The 24,256-nt window shown below is 34.9% G+C and overlaps 2 protein-coding genes and 1 pseudogene across 2 annotated transcripts in view; 1 reads left to right on the top strand and 2 right to left on the bottom strand.

Annotated features, from left to right (window-relative positions):
- The window catches only part of LOC123516529, a 29,005-nt gene extending 25,084 nt beyond the window's left edge, over nt 1–3,921 (bottom strand). The window contains 1 exon segment of the mRNA XM_045275953.1: nt 3,788–3,921. The gene's annotated coding sequence lies outside the window, so the exon portion shown is untranslated.
- Nucleotides 3,922–5,788: 1,867 nt separating this feature from the next.
- LOC123516526 (tRNA (cytosine(34)-C(5))-methyltransferase-like) lies at nt 5,789–18,779 on the top strand. Its single transcript, XM_045275950.1, has 12 exons — nt 5,789–6,039; nt 7,737–7,817; nt 9,108–9,343; nt 9,604–9,781; nt 10,323–10,557; nt 11,918–12,047; nt 12,448–12,625; nt 13,455–13,609; nt 14,730–14,883; nt 16,408–16,629; nt 16,930–17,007; nt 18,584–18,779. The coding sequence occupies exons 1-12, from the start codon at nt 5,986–5,988 to the stop codon at nt 18,776–18,778; spliced, it is 1,896 nt and encodes a 631-aa protein (XP_045131885.1). The 5' UTR covers nt 5,789–5,985; the 3' UTR covers nt 18,779.
- A 2,546-nt stretch (nt 18,780–21,325) lies between these two features.
- On the bottom strand, nt 21,326–23,821 carry LOC123516527 (annotated as a pseudogene).
- Nucleotides 23,822–24,256: the final 435 nt, after the last annotated feature.

The raw sequence follows: 24,256 nt of genomic DNA, 5'->3' as shown, positions 1-24,256 counted from the left end.
TACAAGCTCCACCCTAAGCACTGAATGTGTTAGTTTGTTGGTACGTTCCTTGAGTTGTGCATTATGCTCTGCTTCAAAGAATACCACATGCTTCTGCATTTCTAAAGTGAATCAGCTTTGTTTGAAAATAGTGTGTTCATGGCAAACACAGCTGAAAATATGCAATCACACATGCAAACACATATGAAAAGCCTATTATTTCTCAGCGAAGCAGCACTGCGGTAAAAATATACCAACCACTACTAACATACAAGTACCTATTCAGCTATGCGTGATGATTTTTTCTTACTTTTTTACTTTCTAAGACAACTCTTTGCATGCTTGCATTATTTTTACATGATTTAGTATTTTTTAATGCATAAAAAAAAAAAATGCAAAATTGGCCAGCACTACAGGTTGGTTTAGGATTAAAGTGGCTGGCAGCGCAAAGGTTAACTGAAAATAATGCCTGAAAGATGTGGGCTTGGTGCTGGCCTGGTACTGTACTCCAAATCAACAAATTGTAATGGGCTAAACTGGACAGTTATCTATGTGAGATCAGAAAGACAGGACTGAAAATCATGATTTTAGTAATGGAGTTTTTCAAGGAACGATCAACATTTGAGTTTGAGTCAATGTGTCCTCAAAATAAATAAATAAATAAATAAACAAATATATGAATAGAAAGATAGAGATAGATAGATACACAGATAAATAAACAAATAAATAAATATATAAATAAATAAATAAATAAATAAGTATATAAATAAATAAAATAGATTAATAAATTAAAAGAGATCAACTTGCAGTTTTGCCTATCATGGAATCTGTTATTTGGCTTATGTTTTTCTGGTGAAAAAAGTAGTGAAATATGTCATTCCCAGCACAAATTAATATTTTTGAGTTATGACTTTTCTTAACTCCAACTTTTGCTTATCCCTCATTCCCAATGATCTTGGGAGACCTGTGGGAAATTGGGGTTTTTGAGTGGAGAAGCATTAAAATTAATAATGTACATTGCAAAAATGATCAAGAATCAACAAAGTTGTATAAAAAAAATCTCAAAATACTTTGATGGTGGAGGCAGTGGCTGAATGCAGTGGTGCCAACCATTAGTTTCTTTACGTTGAGCAGCATTGCCAAGTTCGCTACACTTCTGGAGATGAAGACTAACTACGTTTCTGGCAATGTTAAAAACAGTTTAAAACTATGTCAAGTGTGGTTATACTTGTATTCAAAATATAGATTTAAAAACTGTGGTTTCTTTTGAAATTTTGGTTCATTCATTTCATGAGGATTGTTTAAGTTATGGTAGGTTTGGATATTCTTGTTTTCAAAAGGATGTTTAAAAAATTGTGGTTCATATATGTGGTACTAATCAAACCCAATGTAATCCCCCCCTCTAGAATGTTATTACATTGGGTTTGGTTAACCCTTAGAGGGGTCCAAGGAGGGCACAGCCCCTGGCTAGAAGATGTAGTGTAGCAGATACAGCTGGAAATGTAGCATTGGAAACACTGCTCAAGGTAAACAAACCAACAGTTGCCACCACTGTGTCCAGCTGCTACCTCCACCATCAAAGTATTTTCAGAGTATTTTAATGTGATTTTGTTGATTTCTGACCTCTTTTGCAAGTGGCATTACTCAATTTAATGTTTTCCCACCCACAATGCCTGATTTCTCACAGGTGCCCCAAGATTGTTAGAAATGAGAAGTAAGTATAAGTTGGAGTAAAAAATAAATAAATAAAAGTCAGAACTCAAAAAATATTAGTTTACACCAGGAATGATATATAAACCATCACTCATTTCACTACATTTCTTACCAGAAAAACATATGCCACATCACAGATTTCATGGTTAGATGAAACTACAAACTGATCTAAATAAACAAATCACCAGTCCTACAACCTGTTTTGGTGGAAAGACACTTTATACTCTAGAATATCATGATTGTCCTCTTTATTGATATCCCTTTAAAACTATTTCATGTAAGATGTTAATCATCTCATCTAGCTTTCCTCTTCCACATATATATGCAAGTATATGTAGCAGAGCTATGACATCCACTTTGACAAAAGGTTACTCTTCTATATCAGAACAGAGAACTTAACATGACTAAAAGCTAAATCAAACCATGACAGGTGGCGGTGAGGGAGGATCAATCCCGTCAGAACACTTCTTTCCTACTGGGAACTCATGCTCATTTGTGTTAGGAATGGTGAAGCAGGTCAACACATGGTGGTGGTGGTGGTGGTCTGCTTTTTTTTTTGAGGGTGGAATTTTTTTTCTACATTTTCAAAGGCATTTTTTCCTAAATAATTTTGGCTTCTCTACCAAAAAAATGTCCTTCCTGAAACAAGGATCGAGTTTGTTGAGGCTAGAGACAAACCTTAAGTCTTGTGAAAGTAATGGTCAATATGATTATGAGGTTAGCTACACAAGGTTGGAGACAGTAGCTGCTTTGTTTCACTTATCATTTGTCAGAAATCATTAGTTTCAGCTATGAATGTGATAGAAAGGATGAAAAAAAAAAAAGTTAGTTTTCTCCATTGGGAAAAGTTAGCAGATTCACTCAAAACACAGGGTTATGCATCAGTCTTACCCATCAGTAGAAGAAAAGCTTATTTCTGGTCATTTACAAGACTCGGTAATGATCCAACACAACTCTGATGCCTTATTTTTCGTCTATTTTCTTCCAGACCTTCACAAAACCCTATGTATATATATATATATATATATATATATATATATATATATATATATATATATATATATATATATATATGATAGTATAAAGTGAAGAAAAACTTCACCAGCTCTTTACACACAAGCTTGGGGACCTGTGGGAATGTGTGTTTTAAGCCTGGGTTAAGACAAAGACTAATATTTTCTGGGGAATAAATGATTAGAATTGCTTATAACATGGCACATTATGTAAAACACGGCAGTAAAGATTAGGTAATGTTTAGGTTAGATTAGAATATGTAAAGCACAGTATTTTTTTTGGCGGTGGACTCTTCTGACGTCAATTAATTCTTCATATGTTGTTTGTTATTTTGATTACAAAATGTGCATTATAGGCATATTTTAGGTGATTCTGGTAACATATTTGCTGTTTTTCAGTGATTCTGATGATACACTCCCCAGAAAATAGATCCCCAAGCCAGATGAAGGTAAAGGGTTGGTGGCATTTTTCTGGCATTTCATACTAAGGTATCATAGGCATAAAAATGGGTTTTGTGAAGGTCTGGAAGGAAATAATCGAAAAATAAGGCGCTAGAGTTATACTGGACCATCACCCTAGACTCATCTAGCCTGAAAATTGCATTGTTTGACGAACACCTGTCCAATACTTAACATGTTCCCTGCCATGTGTGACTTTATAATGGGTCTGGTTGGAGTTCATTTCATGCAAGGAAAGTATAACATCTACGTTCGAAATTAGGCATGTGACAAAATATAATGTAAGGACTCGCAAATCCTTAATAGCCATTCTCGCTATTTTTTTTTTTTTTTTTTTTTTTAGGTGGCATTAATCTCAGCAAAGTGAACTGTATTTTGACTAACTAGTTATTCACGTCAGAACAACCACGCCTACCACCACTGCAATACTGAAATCTTCACCAGAACCAGGCAGGTCAATTAGATGCCAGCGAGAGGGAAGGAAATAAGGCGGAGTGGCAGGGCTTGGTCTGCTTGGCCACAACAATGTCACCGCCACGCACGCTGCCCTCCCCCAGGCCGGGGACGCCGTGCTACCACAATGTAGAACTGAAGACCCATTCACAACTATTTCAGGTTCTTACCAATATCCTTTAATAACTGGACTTCTCTGTCTTATAAAAAATAATTTGGCCACAAGTTTCTAACACACTCTCTCGACCGCCATCATTATCAGGCTGCCGACACTTTCCAACTTCCAAAAGAGAAAATATGTTATTTATTTATTTATTTTGCCGAACGACTTTACTAGATTTTTTTCTGTTGTAAAAAAATCAAATCTTATTTTGTTACATCATAATTTGTTTATTAAACTATATAAAACAGTGGATATGTACACATGTGAGTATGATCGGTTGATTGAAAAGTTAAGACGTTGATTAGCAATTGATTATTGAAAATAGTAATTAAAATTATAATCTTTTTGTTTTACTATATTTCATATACAACTATATTTAATCATCAAGTTCAACAAACTGTACAAATAATAAAAGAGTGTCGATAACCTGCTATTATATTATTTTCTTTTCAATGTGATAAGCTTCACATGCTACCAATCCATTGATTTCAAGCAATTTTATATATTGTTAAAAATACTATTGACACTAGTGACTTGCATATGGGTTTTTCGTAAATGGAGTGAGGCGTTTGGCCAGTAACGGCGGGTGGTCTACCTACCCGACTGTACGGTCTGTAGATAAACAGAGCATTCGGGAAACTTGGTGTAAAAGTGCGGCTGTAATGTATAAAGATGACATATATCTACTTCTGTAACAAGGAGAAATGCATGCAAGTATTGTTTGATAGACATTTATAACCGTTACGGGCTCCTTCAATCAATATCGCAAACAGAGACAAACGCTGAAATATTTTATTTATGTAAATAGAATCAAATGGAAAATACCGTTAAAGGAATTAAGAATACGATATCATCACAACAGGATAAAAAAAAATAAGGGAAAGAAGAAGAAGAAGAAGAAGAAAGAAGACAGGTGAAAAGGACAATTACAGAATACAACGAGACCTGGACAGGCTGATAGCATGGGCAGACAGGTGGCAGATGGAGTTTAATTCTAAAAAGTGTCAGGTTATGCATTTAGGTAAAGACAACACAAACTTTAACTATGAGATGGAGGGATGTTGGCTAGAGGCAGTAGAGGAAGGAAAGGATTTAGGAGTAGTGATAGACAGGACTATGAAATTTTCAAAGCAATGTTTAGAAGCAAGAAATAGGGCAAATAGGATCCTGGGTTTTATAAATAGAAATGTTAGTTATAAAAGTAAGGAAGTGGTGCGTAGCTTATATAATTCCTATGTTAGGCCCCATTTAGAGTATTGCATACAGGCCTGGTCACCCCACTATAGGCAGGATATCAACATGTTAGAAGCAGTTCAGAGAAGAGCAACTAGGATGATACCAGCATTAAAGCGCCTGGAGTATAGAGATAGATTAAAGGAATTAAACATGTTTTCATTTGAGAGGAGATGTATAAGAGGGATATGATAGAGTTATTTAAAATGTTCTCAGATACAAACTACATAGATGTGAGATCTTTCTTTACCTTAGAGGAGGAAGTAGGACTAGAAATCATGGCAGGAAGATTAGAAAGCAAGGCTGCAGGTTAGATATAAGAAAATATTTCTTTAGTCATAGGGTGGTAGACTTCTGGAATGCATTGCCAGAGACGGTTGTAAATAGCACTAGTTTGACAATGTTTAAAAACAGATTAGATAAGCACTTAGATTTATTAGATTTATAATTATATATAGCGCTGCATGATAGTTTTTATAAGAAATTTACTATAGTTAAACAAGACATGATCCCCATGTATGGGGACCACAAATTGTAGAGGATTTCGCTGCAGGACTTACTCCTGTTAATGGGCCAAATATTTAGAATTAGTATATAATGTATTGTGTACTTGTAAGTGTATCTTTAAGTACTGATGACGAGGTCGCTGTGCGACTGATACAGGATAACCTAGATGGGCCCTGGTGGCCCTTTGTTATCCTATTATTTATGTTATGTTATGTTATGTCACTAAGTGCTTAACGAAAACGCCTGGCGGCGCCGTTGCAGAGACGCCACAACAGTGACAAAACCGCCGAGGCACGGTGGCAAGCGCCACCCTAGCCAGCCTAGCACCATCAACACGCGGCTGGCGGCACCACAAGGTTGTGTTTGGATTGACACAACACGAAGCCAGAGTTATAAGAGGAAGGAGGATTAACGAAGCTGTGGCGCGTGGCTGCGAGTGTTGACAGGGTGTTATTACGTACCACTATGGGGAGGAAAGGAAGGAAGCGTGGCAAAAATAACGGAGGGAGTAGAGTAGAGGTAGGTGTCAAATGGAGAGGAGTATTTTGTGATGCCAAAGCTTTACGATATTCTCAGTAATATTCTCAAGTGGAAATATCAAAACGAGTGTTATAAAGCAACAGGTCCAGTGACCGTGGTGCATACTGTGGTCAACAACAATGGTGATAAGTCAATCATTTTAGTGTTTTGTTCTGGTGTTTGCTCCATTCAGCTCTCGGGAAACACTGAACATAACGTTATGAATTTGATCAGATTTCAGGTTGAAACATTTGATTAGCTGCAATGGGCATTAATCTTGGTAGTAATCTAACTGACTGATAGGAAACTGTAATTGCTTGGAGAAGACACCAAGTAGTAAGCGTAACAGGGCTCTATGTACCATTTGCTGCTATGTACTACCGGCTGCTATGTACCAACCCTGGCTGCTATGTACCACCAGCTGCTATGTACCTGTTGTTCAACTTTTAAGTGTGCACAGTTTTAGAAAGAAGGATGGGATTATGAAACAGGTTCCATTGTGCTTTGTCCTAATGTCAAGAAAAAGAAAAAGGACTATGTAGCTGTCATAAGAAAAATTACTGATTTAACGTCAAAATCTGTTTGTGAAGTTGTTTTGGATTTTTAAAAAGCACTATGGTCAGCAGTGCAAGTGTGCATTCCTGAGGCTTCCCTTCATGGCTGCCAGTTTCACTGGGCCCAAGCAGTGTACCGCAGAGTGAAGAGACTAGGTCTACAAAATGCCTATATTAATCAGCTCACTGTAAGACAATTCATTCGGCAGTTAATGGCACTGCCAAACTTACCTCCATCTCATAAAGGGCCAGCTTTTCGCCATATCACTAGACAGCCACTTCCTGATCAGCGATTTCAAGATCTCATTACCTACTATGAAAAACAATGGATCACGAACGAGATGCATCCTCCACATTCTTAGAGCTCTTACAAGCACCCTGTTCAAACTAATAATGATGCAGAAGGGGGGCACCATGCAATTAACAGGGTAGCAAAAAAACAATTCTATAAACATGTACCTCTTAATTAGTAGAATTCCTATGATTGTAAAATTAGTAAAACAAAAGAAAATGTATAGATACCAAAGGAAGCATGCTATCCAAAAGAAAATTAATCTCGATGACCTATGGATGAAATATGAGAACAAATCCATAACAACATCAGAATTTATAAACTGGTGTGCTGAACTAGTATTGGATAATGCTGAGGACTAAGCCAGTATTAAGTCAATGTACAGTAGCTATGCTGAATTTTATTGATTGACAAATTTTAATTATTGCATGCAGTTTTAATATGTTTATGCTTTTGTGTTATCTTTTAATGTAGTTTTATTACTTTTATATCACGTGTTTTTAATTTTTTCTTACAATAAATATTTTATCTTCCTACTTGATATCTGGTACATAGCAACCTTGTTTGGTACATACAAGCCAAAGCAGTGGTACATAGGAGCCAGTACACAGCAGCCCACCAATAGTACATATAAGCCAAAGCAGTGGTACATAGGAGCTGGTACACAGCAGCCGACGGTACATAGCAGCTAGCATTCGTACTTTGTAAGAAAGTAAACTAAGTAAGTTCTCTTTACATCTCAGGACAGCAGCACTCGCTTTTTAGGGATTATCAAACTAGACTTGAGACATTGTTAATCATCATTTTAGAGTGCATGCAATGTGATTGTATTGATTTATTATTTTTTTCAGCGTCCCAAAAAGGAGCGGCCCCCAGGAGTGAGCTATGAAGAAGTAGTTAGAGAAAATAAGAATTTTGAAACATTTTACAAGGTAATTGGATTTTCCATGCAGTAATGTGTAGCTACACTTTGTTCATAATGATGAATGGTATTTGATACAGAAAATTTGCAGCATTATTATTTGAGGTAAAATATAATTCACTAGTAATGTTATGAATACTTTTGTAGGAATAGTAATTCACAGAAAGTATGCAATGGGGCACAAATTTTTCCTGTTTCTTAACCATTAAGAACTATAGACCTACTAGACTAACTTGGGACTTTGGCATTAGCTATAAATATCCACACTGTTGCTATTTCATCCATAACTTCCACTCTGTTGCAACCCCCGCCCTCTCTCTCTCTCTCTCTCTCTCTCTCTCTCTCTCTCTCTCTCTCTCTCTCTCTCTCTCTCTCTCTCTCTCTCTCTCTCTCTCTCTCTCTCTCTCTCTCAGGAAATAAGGGGTAAGGCTAGTTGTAGATACCATGTGAAATATGTGACGTTAATAAGTAGTTGATAAAAAGGTAAAATTAAGAAAGGATCACTATCTAGTGATGTATATAGAGAAATCCATATCCTTATTAGATTAAATATTGCAATTAATTACATTCTCTTATGAGTCAATATTGTTTCTTTGTCAAGCCCTACTATTGATCTGTGAGTGAGTAAAGCTATGATGTTTGTCATCACTTGAGATTCTTAGGAAACTTAAGTGTCAGTTTAATGATTCTTCAGTATGATCTCTGTCCATTTTATGCACTGTCTATCAACCAACAAGTTTCAAGACATAAGTTAAACAATGCAAACAAGGCTGTGATTGTTATTTTTCTCATAAGCAAATTCTTCCTTCAGTTTATTGAAATGCAGGGAAATGTCTCCACAAGCCCAACAGAAAGGTGACATGTTAATTATTAAAACTTTTGATCATCTTTTATCAAGCCATCATCCTCCATAAAGGGGACAAGAATAAGCTGAGACAAGAAGCCAGACATTCACTTACGTTCATGATCTTTCAATACCAGTCAAGAAACAAAAGTTTATATATACTCACTTCTTATTTAATCCATATGTTTAGTTTTCGTACATATTCCTCAGACACTTTATCCCTCTTATATTTAATCTCTTCTTAATAGAAAAATTTATAGGTAGATATAGATCTGGTTTGATAGTATACCTACATATTTTTATGAAGTAATCATAGCATCTGCTGAATAATACTTTCAAATGTGGTTTCACAATTGTAGATCCCTCTAAAGAAAATCTCAATCATAACAGTGTGTGGAAGACATTCCTTTTAAGGCAATAATAATAATAATAACTACTTGTGCTTTTTCTTCATAGGCCCAGAAAGTTGTACCTGAAGGTGAATGGGAAGAATTCCTTGCCTGCATGAAAGAGAATCTGCCTGCTGCCTTTCGTCTCACAGGAACAAAGGATATGGCGTGTGCACTGCTCAGAGTGATGAAGACAACATTTTTTGAACCACTTTCTCAGATTACTCCACCAGAACTCACTCCAGAAGAACAGGAGGCTGGTGAAGAACCTGTCAAACCTCTGAAGCCTTTTTGTTTGCCATGGTATGCTGCTTTCATATTCTAGTAATATGATATTAAAAGTGAAAGTAGGTTGCTTGATACCCTGCAGTACCACTGTGCATTGCAACTAATTTTGTAAACACAGTTCACTTGTAGAGATGTCTATGATGTACACACTGACATTTCATCTTGAGGCTTCATAACTAACTGACTTCTCAATTATTCATTGTTACTTATTTTGTTTGATATATAACAAGGTGGATATTAACAATAAAATAACAAATAATCTTGTATACCTAAAGGTATCCCAATAATCTGGCGTGGCAGCTGAACTTGACCAGGAAAAACATTCGCCGATGTGAGGCATACTGGCAGTTACACCAGTTCCTCATATCAGAGACGGAGACTGGCAACATATCTCGTCAAGAAGCTGTGAGCATGATACCACCTGTTGTCTTGGATGTTCAGCCACACCATAAGGTGAGTGTGTCGTGTGTTTGACTAACATCATATTGTGGAGACCATGGCCCACTTAGTTATTGTTATTCTTTTCATTTGTGTCTATGTAGGAATTGTATATAACATACTGGATACAAGGTAGAATTTTATAGTATTTTCCCAGAGAAGTGTCTTGTAGTTGACAGGTGCACAAGAAGTTATGTTGGATGTTTTATTTATTTATGATATATTTTTATGGTTTCACTTTGTGAAATTTAATCTAATATAGTTAAGTAAACTTTTTTTTATTTCTATACGAATTAAATTAGTTAGAAAGAGCAGAATTTAAAAATTGAATATAAATAAAAGGAAGATCATGATATTTCAAGGGGATGCAAGTGAAATTGTTGACTTGAGTGGCCAAATGGAATGGTAGTTGATGTCCCATAAAAATGTTAAGATAGAAAGTTCTTAGGAACAGGCATCAGGTGTAGGTAAATAGCATTTTATAGAAAAGGTGTGCCATCATTTATCAGTCTATATGACAAGCAAAAAATGTACAATGTAGTGCATTTTATTGCAGGTATTGGATATGTGTGCAGCACCAGGCAGCAAGACCGCCCAGCTCATTGAGTTCCTTCATAGTGCAGATGATGATCGCTCAGCAGCCATACCTGAGGGGATAGTTGTTGCCAATGATGCTGACAATAAGCGTTGTTATATGCTTACTCATCAAGCCAAGCGATTGCAGAGTCCTGCCATTATAATAACGAATCATGACGCTGCCTTCATGCCAAACATCCACCATACACGCAAAGGTTAATAGCAGGTTTTTGTGCATAAGTGGGGAGCGACTGATTTATTGATACAATCTGTCTTAGTATAAGATGCTCTATTAACAAGTATAATTTAAGACCATCTTACGGGTAAAAGAAAAATTGAGGCCACCATGGTCTGTAATGTGGGGCCGTCTTGGTAAACATGGGGGCGTCAAGGGGGGGTCTGTCTTGGAGGGCCATCGTGGTCAGGGGCTGTCTTGACCATGACCCAGCATCAACACATCCTCCTCAGCTGACTCCATCAAGCCAGCACTATGCACTCTTATCTAAACCAATAACAATTCTGAACTGCTTACTTATCCATGGAAATACATGTATATCTTATATCTCACCAAGAAATACATAAAAAATGATAAAATACAGGATACTGACATAAGTGCTTTCACCATCCTCTTGCTTGGCACCCTCACACCTACACAAACATATCCTTGTAAAAGCTGATACATGATTGGCTAAGTGTCCACCATCTTGAAAACAATGGGCCAATGACAGGCCTCAATATATGACAGATAGCCTCAAGCATAAACAAACTGTGCGGCATGAAGGAGCGCGGCTTCTGAAAAGTGCCAGGATCATGCCTGAAAGGCTCTAACGTAAGAGCCACGATCGTGCCTGATGGGCTATAAGGGTTAAGGCTTTTAATTCATGAGCTGGATACTCTCTCATCCCCTCGGATCTTCTAGAATCTTCCATACGTCTGTCTGTATGTTTCGTGACCATGTGTGCTGCTACGCTAGGCAATGATCTTAACTAAAAACACTTAATATTATTATCCCAGCACTACAAAACAACAACCAAACAACTGCAAACAACACTCCTAAGGTACTGAGGCAGGGTGGTGCCCCAGCATGCAGTCAGCTGATCGTGCAGTGCTGCATGCAATCTGTTAACTGTTTTTTTTTTTTTTTTTTTTTTTTTTTTTTTTTTTTTGCCCTCCAAAGCAAAGTTCGTCCTCCAATGCAAAAAAAAAAAAAAAAAATTTTTTTCGTAATCCAAGTTGTTCGTACTCAAAAGCGTTTGTACTCCAAGCTACCACTGTATAAACTAATCTTAAATGCAGCACTGTCCACAATTAACATTCAAAGAAGTTGGTAATATTTAAAGATGAGAGCATCATAATGATATGCATCATCAGTATTAGAACACCATCTGATGTGCTCCACTGTATATCAAACTGCAGTTGAAGTATGGATAGCTGCACATATGTGTAGGCAAAATAGTGACATTACTGTGGTTATTACAGAAGATGAGGATGGGTTAACATAAAGTGTTGGCAAGTCTTTTTTCAAGAGCAAACATAATTTTATTCATACTCAATACTTTCTGTTTTTCTTTTCAGATGGAAGTGTTGGACCCATCAAGTTTGACCGTATTCTTTGTGATGTTCCGTGTTCAGGAGATGGCACACTTAGGAAAAATTTTGATGTTTGGGCAAAATGGAACCCTGTTAATGGAGCAAACTTGCATGGGTAAATCATGATATACTTCTTTGAATGAGTGGAAGAAGAAATGTATTGCAACCTTAAGGAAGAAGCTTCAGAGGACTGGCTGCTTGAAAGAATGAAAATTTCAGTATGAAATATTTAGACAGTATGTTGGATATCTATATCTATCAAATAAAAATGAGCCATGTCTAAGAAGAAAAAAGATGATAACCTTCTTTGTCAATTGTTACTGAACAAATACCTATCAGGTGCTTAAGGTTGACCCTTGTAAGCATGAAACTTCATTCAGAACTGTTACAAGTGATACCATTGGTTGTTCAAAAAGGCAGTTTTCTAGGGTATTGTTTGTTGAAGTGCATTACAGATACATGTACTGTAAGCGGATAGTTACTGAAGTAACTATTAATGATAAACTGTCCAACAGCTTGCAGTTGAGAATAGCTCGCCGAGGAATAGAAATGTTAGCAGTGGGAGGACGTCTTGTTTACTCCACCTGCTCTCTTAATCCTCTGGAAAATGAAGCTGTCATCCAGAGGCTGCTGATGGAGGCTGATGGCTCCATTCAATTGGTTGATGTTTCAAGCCAATTACCTGGACTGAAGGTAAGTTTTCACTCTCATCATTTGCTCATAATACTTCTGTCACTTTTGTTAATAATTGCCAGTACCTTGCACTTCATTGACTATTTGGATTTTAAGTGGTTATCTTCTTGACAGGTGATACTATACATGTAAGTTATGACATTAACTATTATGAGCAATGGATTGTTTTCGTGGCCATATTACATATGCTTATTCATGTATTAGGTAGCAGCTAATGGTTTAGTTAGTCAAATTGGTAAGATAATAATGTTTATTGTTATTGTGCTTATTTAACATATTGAATAATATATTCTAGAATGTGTAAATTGCAGGTGTGTATGCATTACAATTCTCCAAACAAATATGTTCCCATATTCTTGCATGTTGAAATACAATGGAATTCAATGGACATTGATTATGTAAAATTTAATTTAAAGAACTGATATTGATATCATTTACTGCCTTAATGCAAGAAGAGGTCACTTGTAAGTTAAGTGTTTGATTTCCCTGATATGCCAGCTCATCATAAGATTCCTTTCGGTAACACCAGGCAGGAGTATCACAATGAAACAGTATTGAAAATTTGGATCACAGATGGGAGATAAGATTGATTCTCACAAACTTGAGCTATTCTGGAATTCTGCAATTTTTTGCTATTAATTTATCATCCAATCAGTGATATACATATTAGGAAAAACATTTATATTTTGTCCATCTATGTTCAAGTTGATGTGAGCAATATTTGCAGTAATTTTCCATGGAGATGGATAACATGTGCATCATAAAAGCATCAGATATTTTTAATATATCTTAAAAAATTTGCTGTCTTTAAATAATGTGAATTTCCTAGTTCATGCCAGGTTTGGAAGAGTGGCTACTAATGAATCGGGAGATGGAGGCTATCAAGTCTGTTACTGAAATACCTTTGAAGAATACAAATCTGTTTAATAAGCACCTCTTTCCACCCTCAATGGAAAACAAAGAAAAACTAAATCTGAAGAGATGGTATGTAATGTCTTACTTTTGTTATTAATCACAGTAAATTAAGGACAGTTCTAAACATTCCTAGTTTTCTCCCAATCAAGATTGGGGAGAAAACTAGGAATGTTTTCAGTTTAAATTATATGAATGTTACTAACTAACAGAAGTGCTATAACAATCTTTTGATGTTATTACAATTTTCCACTCCTCTAATGACTTAACATACCTATGGATATGATTTTTTCATCAGTGATTCCTAGATGTTCAAATCTATATCAATCTTATTGCTTACTTTTTGATCTCCTCAGATTAAGTTTTGCTTTAAGAGTATATAGTTTTATGGCAAACTGCAGCTCTTTTGGTTAGATGAATGTAAAATCCCAGCTAAAGAACAAGATTCACAGCACATCAGTATGAAGCAATGATCTGTCTTTAGAAAGAGAAAATCATCCTTATTCCTCAGTAACTTACTTATAACTTGCATAAGGATTATAACTAACTGAATCATCCTTCATTCTTGAGATTATGTACATATATATATATATATATATATATATATATATATATATATATATATATATATATATATATATATATATATATTTATATATATATATGCTTAGAGTGACAGCTTTATGACCAGCTTATGGTTTGTCTTAGTGCAATGTTAAAAATGATTTGATCTGTGTTTGTAGAGTATGTAGATGTGATTTAAAGAATTTTATTTAGGAAATAACCCAAGAGTGTCATAAATCACTAATCTTGTCACTTACCCTTCCATTAACTGTCAGTCATGCCTCAGTTATGAATAGACCATAGCCATTTCTTGAGCATTTTTGTCATTGTTGTACTACTTGATATTTTGTACCATTTTGTAGCCATGGCTCTTCATCACTCTAAAAGCTTATTTATAATAGAAATACATCTCAGGAAATTATTTCAAATTTTATAATATAATATTAATTGGAAGTTACAACTGATCTTCTTATTTTATTACTTCATCCCTTTCACATTCTATATTTTCACTATTAATTGAACAACTGTTAATGCACCACATAGTTGCAAAAATGGACAAATATTATCAATATGTTAGTTAGAAATAAAAACTCTGTCAATATGTTTTATGACTTTTCTAATTTTGCAGCTTAAGAATTTTACCACACCACCAGGACACGGGAGGGTTCTTTGTTGCAGTTCTTGAGAAGACCAAGCCTCTCCCTGGTGAAAAGGTTTACAAGGAAATCAACCAAGAAGAAATTCCCACTGTGCCAGACACTGCAACTCAAAGAATTAGACAAGTAAGTGTCTTCTATAAATGGAATATACATTTTTTTTTTTTTTTTTTTTTTTTTTTTCTAGAGAACTTAGTAAAATAAGAATATTTTTTTTTAAATACACAAAGAACATTATGGTAACCCTCTGCTAGCATGTTTTACAAAGAAAGCAAGAAGCTGTGCTATATCCTCCAGTTTCTCCTAAGCTAAAGAGGGAGCTTTATGTTAACAAAATAAATAAAAAAAAATAATAATGATAATAAGATTTAATGTTTATCCTGTCTCATCACTAATAGAAAAGTCTGTTTTAAGTAAAATAACTACATTTTATTTTGAAAGTAAAACAATTCAACATGCTCATGTTTCAAAAACAAATCTGATTATTGCTAGTTTTGAACCAAAATTATTGACGAAACTGACAAAATGATAATGCAGGAAAATGAATTAGTATTGGATAACTGATTGCCCAATATTGTTATCACAATAATGCTAACCCTTGCTTACATCTAATATGCTGAGCATCTGACTAATGCAAGATTTAATCAGAGATGGCCATTATTCGAAAAGATTGAAGACCAATTAGCGATTACCAAATTGCCAGCTCAACAAATCCGGTTTGATGATTTGATTTGAGTGCCAAAAATCTAAATCCAATTAACAATGATCTGATTCAATTAGATTTTTTAAATAAATTTGATATTTTAAAAGCAATTCAATGTTTTTTTTTATTTTAAAGTTTTCTAAAGGGAATATAATGCTTTTTTTACCCTAAATAAGCCATTTTTAATGAATACAAAGAGATTCCAGGTGTTTCAGATAAAAAATAATTAAAATCGTTTTAATTAAGATATATAACAAAACATTAAACTATACAATACAAATTGAATGAAGTACGCACAGTTATACTAATATATGCTTTCGGAAAAAAAAAATCAACTTTGTTCCATATACTATACCTCATAATATTTGAAGTTTTCTAATCATATTTTATATATTATATCATAGAGAAAATATGAAAGTGTGATTAGAATAGAATAAAATGAAAATATGTTTATATGAGAAAAATATAGAAAAATTATTAAGAAACTGCTACTGTGGAAAAACAAAGACAACGTCAACGTGGATTAATCGTATATCACTTAAAATTTATTGTGATTATCCGATTCGTGTAGCAGGGGTTAGTCTAATTTGATTATCTGATTCGAAAATGCTAGTTCGATTAATCAGATAATTTCGGACTTCCGAATTGGACCATCCACCTCTGGATTTGGCATGTAGCTTGACTCTTTTATCATCATTAATCATTAGTAAACAAGAACTTTCTGTATTTCCTCCTCCTTACAACTTGAAGCAGCTCAAGGGAGGAGTATCAAGAGACAGTTAATGAACTTCTTTTTACTTTTCCTGAATATTTAGGAGTGGCAAGTTGAGTGACTGAAAAATAATGTTATTTTTATCTTGCCACCATGATAGAGGAGAATTAATGAATGCATTTTTTATTAGAATTTTTGGTAAACTGATAAATATATCTGCTGATGAATTTTTCAGCCACCTAAAAAGAAGCGGCGCCAGGGTTTCAGAGAAGAACCATACTATTATTTTGAAAAAGATGAGGTAGTGTGGCCAGGTATTGATGCTTTCTATGGGATGCATGAGGATGTAGATCCGGGCCTTTTCCTTACCAGGACCAAGGATGGCAAGAAAAGGAATATATACTTCACCAACAAATGTATTAAGGATGTTGTTGCTCAGAACCAAGATCACATCAAGGTAAGCCAGTGAAGAATAGAGAACCAAACTATACTTTACACAAGTGAAGAAAGGAAAGGCAAGAAATTATAAATGAGATGACATTGAGGACAATAACTAGTAAAATGTTTTAAGGAAGATAAAGGAAACTTGATATATAAAGTGTGATAACTGTGAAACAATAAGACATGATTCTATATCTTACATACTAAATTGATAATGAGTAATACAAGGAAAGGTGCTAATTATGTTATCATTATCTATGCCTTGCCATGTACATACATATGAATGCATCTAAATAGAATCTTGATTTTATTTCAGATAATCAACACAGGTGTCAAAGTGTTGGTAAGAAGTGACAACAAAGGCTCTCCATGTGACTTCAGATTAGCTCAAGATGTAAGTTCATTATGTAGTCATAATTTTTAAACTTTATTTGTATCTAGTGTTTAGCTTTAATTTTTATGTAATGAAAACCACTAGAGAAAGAGAATCTTGAAAGTAATTCACTTTCATTGAGAGGAAGATATGCATTTCAGTGCCTTGATTTGGTCTAGAAATAGTCTTAGTTTGTGATTCAAACAGCTCCCAATTCAGACAGTAGGTATTGAATTTTGGCTTCCAATTCAAAGACAAATTTCAAACACAAATGCATATTCAACTAGTGATTTCCTGTAGCATTACTTTTCCTCCTCTTTCTCTTCTCTGCCCCACCCTTCCTCCCTTACTTGTGTCAGCAGTTACATGGATGCTTTTATGTAATTTCATTAATTTTATCACTTCTATACTTTTTTCTTCTCTGTCAGCATATGGTAAAATAAATTTTTAAATTAATTGAATATGAAAATTTGGATAAATGCTAAAACTGCAATGAGTACAATATTCAGCTGCAATGTTTAAAGTGAAGGAGACAAGGTAGTGCAGCTTGTATGTAGATCAGCTAAGCCAGCAGTGGTAATGGTTTAACAGTTACAGAAATGTTGTGCTCTTTCATGTAATCTTTAACAAAATAAAGAGATATTAGAACATTAGTCGCCAGTAGATAAGATTTGATTTAGTTTGTGTGTGTGTATTTTACCTAGTTGTATTTACCTAGTTGTAGTTTTACAGGACCTGGGCTTTATGCTCGTGTGGCCCCGTCTCCATATCTACACTTATCCAATTTTTCTTTAAAGCTATGCACTCTCTTTGCTGACACCACTTCCTCACTCAAACTGTTCCAAGTCTCAAGACATCTTTGCGGGAAACAATATTTTTTAACATCACTCAGACATCTTCCCTTCCTTAGTTTTTTACTATGCAATCTTGTGCTTCAAATGTTATATTCTTCTCTCAGGATTAGTTTCTCATTATCCACTTGATCCATTCTGTTAATCAATTTATAAACTTGTATCAGATCCCCTCTCTCCCTTCTCTGTTCCTAGGTTGGTAGATCCATAGCCTTTAGTTTCTCCTTCCCTTCAAATTCTGTAACCATTCTTGTAGCCATTTTTTGTAGTCTCTCCAACTTCCTTATGTGTTTCTTTTAAAGGGGGGTCCACACAACTCCTGCATATTCCAATCTGGGTCTTATTTTAATACTTATCAATTTCTTCATTATTTCTTTGTCCATGTAGTGAAATTCTAATTCAATATTCCTTAGCAAATTATATGTCTCTCTGAAAATTCTATCAATATGGTTTACCGGTTGATTGTTTTCTTCCATCGTCACTCCCAAGTCCTTTTCCTTTTTCACTTTCTTTAGTTCTACTCCATCTCCCATCTTATAGATTCCCACTGGTCCTCTTTCACTCTTTCCCATTTTCATGACATGGCTTTTGTTCACATTGAATTTCATCTCCCACTTTTTACTCCATTTCCAGATCTTATTTAGGTCTTCCTGCAGTATTTCACAATGTGTGTGTGTGTGTGAGTGTGTTTGTGTTTGTTTGTTTGTTTGTTTGTTTGTTACTGGATGCTTTCCTTTATATTCCAGGGTTCAAGAGTATTATTACCATTATTCAGCAAACGCAAAATCTCCGTGACTAAAAATGACTTGGTCATAATGCTGCAGAATGATGACATGGAAATGCCTCCTGAAATAGCAACACTTGATTCCAGAACACAAGAACAATGTGCAGACCATTGTAAGTTATCTGTGTCGTACTGTGAATGGCATTTTATATATTAGAATAAGAAATTGAAAAAACCTTGAAAATTTACATATAATTTTGATATAGTTTTATTGAATATCCTTGAATTCAGTATATATATATATATATATATATATATATATATATATATATATATATATATATATATATATATATATATATATATATATATATATATATATATATATATATATATATATATATATATATATATTTATGTGTGTGTGTGTGTGTGTGTGTGTGTGTATTTACCTAGTTGTAGTTTTACAGGGCCTGGGCTTTATGCTCGTGTGGTCCCGTCTCCATATCTACACTTATCCAATTTTTCTTTAAAACTATGTACACTCTTTGCTGATACCACTTCCTCACTCAAACTGTTCCAAGTCTCAACACATCTTTGCGGAAACTAAATTTTTAACATCTCTCAGACATCGTCCCTTCCTTAGTTTCTTACTATGCGATCTTGTGCTTCTAAAGTCATATTCTTCTCTCAGGATCAGTTTCTCATTATCCACTTCATCCATTCCGTTAATCAATTTATAAACTTGTATCAGATCCTCTCTCTCTTCTCTGCTCCAAGGTTGGTAGATCCATTGCCTTTAGTCTCTCCTCATATGCCATCCCTTTAAATTCTGGAACCATTCTTGTAGCCATTTTTGTAGTCTCTCTAATTTTCTTATGTGTTTCTTTTTGTAGAGTCCACACAACTCCTGCATATTCCAATCTAGGTCTTATTTTAGTACTTATCAATTTCTTCATCATTTCCTTGTCCATATAGTGAAATGCTACTCCAATATTCCTTAGCAAATTATCGTCTCTCTGAAAATTCTATCAATATGGCTAACCGGTTGATTATTTTCTTCCATTGTCACTCCCAAGTCCTTTTCCTTTTTACTTTTCTAGTTCTACTCCATCTCCCATCTTATAGATGTGTGTGTGTGTGTGTGTGTATATATATATATATATATATATATATATATATATATATATATATATATATATATATATATATATATATATATATATATATATATATATATATATATATATATATATATATATATATATATATATATATATATATATATATATATATATATATATATATATATATATATATATATATATATATATATATATATATATATATATATATATATATATATATATATATATATATATATAACATATACAGGTGTGATACAAGTGTGTGTGTATGTATGTATGTTTACTTATTTACTTGTGTTTATCTATTTATTTACTTTTCAATAATTATTCATTTGTTAATCTCTATATTTGACCAGTATCATAGGAAGGGAATTTGTCAAGACAGTTGTCACACACATGCATTCATTTACACAATCTCACCCACAAGTATTCTCTTATACTCACATCCAAGCTTCTAGGAATCCTCATTATCTGCATTGTGAGGATGATTTATCCATCATACCTGAGTTTCCTCATATTGAAGCAGTAATGTTTGTTTGCCATAATAGATGTTTTTCTCAATCATTTGTTAAAAATTGAGGTGTTATGCTATCCTTCTCTCCTAAAGTAATTTTTGGTACATTAGGAATACATCTCACCACTCTTAGCTGCTATTATTATTTTTAAGAAATTTTTTGCTTTAAAATCAAAGTTAGTCACTAAAAATATTTTTAGCCTATTAAAAGATGTTTATGTATACCGGCCCAGACAAAACCTCTAGGTCTATCTAACTATTATGCATTAACAACCTTTTTCTTCTCATTCCTGTCATTGGCAACAATCCTTCTAAATCCACAGATGTCTCATTTACCTAATTCTCTGTTTATTATGTCCATCTATTCCATCTTTTGTCTTTTTAGCCATGCGTCTCTCACATCAGTTTCAGTTACTGTATATTCATTAATTACTATCCATTCTCTCTCTGGATGCCCAAACCACCATAACATTCCCTGCTCCTCATTATCAGCCAATTTTCTTTTAGCCTTCCAATACACTCCCTACTCATATTCCACCAACTCTTTCAGCTTTCCAATACTAGCTTTTCACACAGTCCATTTGTTACTCGACGTATGCATATTCCTGAGACAACTCATCACTACACTGCTATTTTCACACTTGTCTTTCCTCTTTCTCCTATGTTGTTTTTAGGTTGAATACAATATAGGCAGTATCACACCTTCATATACATTCAGTTAAACATTATTTATTCCTTACTGTAGTGTTCTTGTTTGATTATTTTAAACTTGACAGTTGCTTATCTTTTAATTGTGACAGTCAGTGTATTTTTATAGAAGTTTTTCATAGATAGAGTGTCTTCTGATAGAAGAATTAAAATCAAATATACCAACATCCTGAAATTATTACAGTTCACTTTTTAAATGATTTAGCAAAAATTTATAGTATTTTAAATGTTATTTACTGTACATAACTAGTATTTTTCCTTCAGGGGTTCTCAAACTTTTTAACTCGTCGACCCCCCAGTGAGACTTCAAAATTTTCATCGACCCCCTAGCTTTAAATTAAAGAAAAAAAATACCAATGTCAAAAGCAATAGTAGTAGTAGTAGTAGTAGTAGTAGTAGTAGTAGTAGTAGTAGTAGTAGTAGTAGTAGTAGTAGTAGTAGTAGTAGTAGTAGTAGTAGTAGTAGTAGTAGTAGTAGTAGTTGACATGCAGTACGTATTATAAAATCGTTAAACACAGTATGAAAATATGTCGAAGTGTACGAGTATATGCAACTTAATTCTCAGTGCAACATACCTTTTCCTCCTTCAATGTTGACATCATTAATGTGAAGGATGTGCCTGATGGGCCTCAACAAGGATGCTGATTTTAGGTTGCAGGTTGGTGAGCTTCAGCCGTAGGTCGCCTCGTTCTTCCAAGCTTAGTCTGTTCCTCTGCTTTGTTAAGACTGCATTTGCATGACTGAAACCAGCTTCAACCATGTATGAACTTGGGAAAGCAAGTAAAATGGCTCAACCACTGCACAAAGCTGAGGATATTTAGCAACGTTGTTCTCGTTGATCCAGAATTCACGGAGGCCTTTTCTTCTGAACAAGGCACTTGCTTCCAGGTCCACAGTCATGTCAATGAATTCTTCCTTCAAGTGTAATGGAATGTCTGCATTCCCTATCTCAACATCAAACGGTGTTAGGATCCATTCAGGCACATTCATTTTCTCCAGGTCTTCAAAGCGCACTTTAAAGTCTTCAATTAAATTCTCCAGATGAGTTATGTATGTTTCTAGGTCACCATCAGAAATTTTTTCACTTTGTACCTGTTGTAAGTTTGAAAAATACTGAAAATCTCTACGGGCCAGTGAAGCTCTGAACAAGCCAAGCTTGCCTTGGAATCCCAGTAGAACTGTCCTGGCCTGAATGATGGTAACATCTTTACCCTGCAGGCGTTTTTGTGTCTCATTAAATTTAGAATAGAGGTCTGCCAAATAGAAAAGGGCATTTTTGCATTTTTTCAACTCTTCACATAGAGATGAGTCCACGTCTGCCAGGAACTGAAGAGTTGAGCTGTACAAGTCAACAAGTCTTTGTAAGCTGTGACCTCTAGACAGCCACCTTACATCAGTGTGCAGGAGCAATTGGTTAAACATGTCATCATTCTCTTCGCACAGCAGTGCAAACAATCGCGAGTTAAGTGGATGTGCCTTGATTTTGTTAATTGCCCTGATGCACACTTTCAAGGCATCATGCAGTTCACCACTGAGTTTCTTGGCTACAAGATGTTGCCTGTGCAGTACACAGTGTACAGTACGTATATTAGGCACTTTTTCTTTGAGTAGGCTTGCAAATCCTCTGTACCGGCCAATCATTGCTGGTGCACCATCAGTAGCCACTGCAGTAATATTACTGAGAGGTATGTTGTGCTTTTCAAAATACTGCTGCACACATCGTAAAATTGTTTCACCTTTGGCATCAGCTGTGAGATATTTAGCAAACAAAAATTCATCAATTATGTCCTTTTGACTTTGACTGTAATACCTCACATATGCCATGAGAAGATTAGAGCTGCCAAAAGTTGATTCATCAAGTTGTAGAGACAACTTACTATCCTGAAGTTCAGACACCAAGGTTTTTTCAACATTATCTGCCATTTCATCAATTCTTCTTTGCACTGTACTGTTACTTAATGGCAAATTTTTCAAAACAGAGCTAGAATCCTTCTTCATAACAGTTTCTATAACTTCTTTAATGGCTGGGATTATGAGTTCTTCACCAATAGTGTGTGCCTTTCCTTTCTTTGCTATCATGAGGAGATGTTGTATGAGGCTTTTAAACCTCCTTCAGTATCAGCACTGGCGGGGGCTTTGAAAAAGGTCTTGATACTTGATCGACCCTTGAGTTTTTCTTTCAGTGTCTTGAAATAGTCAAGGTCTTTGTGTTTCTTATCAGAGTGAACTCTTTCAAGGTGGTCCTTCATCTTTGCAGGTTTCATGGCATCATTACTGAAAGTCTTTTCACACAAGAGACATAATGGCATGGTGTCATTGCTTAATGAAGTAATGAATCCATATTTCAAATATTCCTGAGAATACTGGCGGCATTTCTTCTTAGCAGCTACAGCAGCCATTATGTCTATTACACACAATTTTCAATGCGTCACAATAATCAATTCACGGACCAGTTACGGGAGCTAAGAGTACACTGAATGCGAGAGCAGCGAGACAGCGAGATGTGTGGGTGGGGCGGGGAATACGCTCGCTCACTCAGTACAGGACAGAGACAGGAATGCTTCCTGTACGGACCCTGGTACGGGCAGTAGAGGTGCGAGACAAGGAAGATTGGTTGAATGTAGTGTTGCCAGCACTGCTAAAATTTCCTATTGTTTGAAATCAATAAATTATGTTGTTTTTTATTTAATGGTGCCCGATATTCTTCAGATGTTTACAAATTATAATCTGGGATTTCTAGTCGGGGGCTTCAAAGGTCCCTTCGACTCCAGCAGTACCATTTACTGACTCTTCGATTATTCATCGACCCCCTTTCGACCCCCTGGATATTCATCGACCCCTTGGATGGTCCCATCGACCCCTGGGGGTCGATATCGACCACTTTGAGAACCCCTGAAAGTAATGATGAAAAGATGATCATGAATTAAAACAAAATGCATTTCTATAACATTTTTATTAGTCTGGCAACTACCATAAATCTAACAACCATTTAAAGGTAGTGTCACCAGGTCTTTTATAAACTATAGAGCTGTCTAAATATCAATACTTTGTCTTTCAATCAATAAATAAGCCTATTTACATTTTTCTACTGCATACATTACTTTTATACCTTCCAAAATTAACATCACTGTAAATCTTAACATTTAAAAGATTACTGTGCACTTACTAGAGAAAAAGTCATAAGTGAAGCAGCCTTTTCTTTTGATGTGCAAGAGTGAACAGAAAGCAAGCAAACTGTTAGGTGTTTCCTCAGTTTATGTACAGTGCTACATAATTGTGGCATCGCAAATGTATATTTATGAAAGATATTTTCTTTAGTACATCT

This window comes from Portunus trituberculatus, chromosome 41 (assembly GCF_017591435.1).
Source record: "Portunus trituberculatus isolate SZX2019 chromosome 41, ASM1759143v1, whole genome shotgun sequence".
In the NCBI taxonomy this organism is placed as follows: Eukaryota; Metazoa; Arthropoda; class Malacostraca; order Decapoda; family Portunidae; genus Portunus; species Portunus trituberculatus.
Note: the sequence above shows the minus strand (reverse complement) of the source record. Positions and strands in the feature narration are given on the sequence as shown.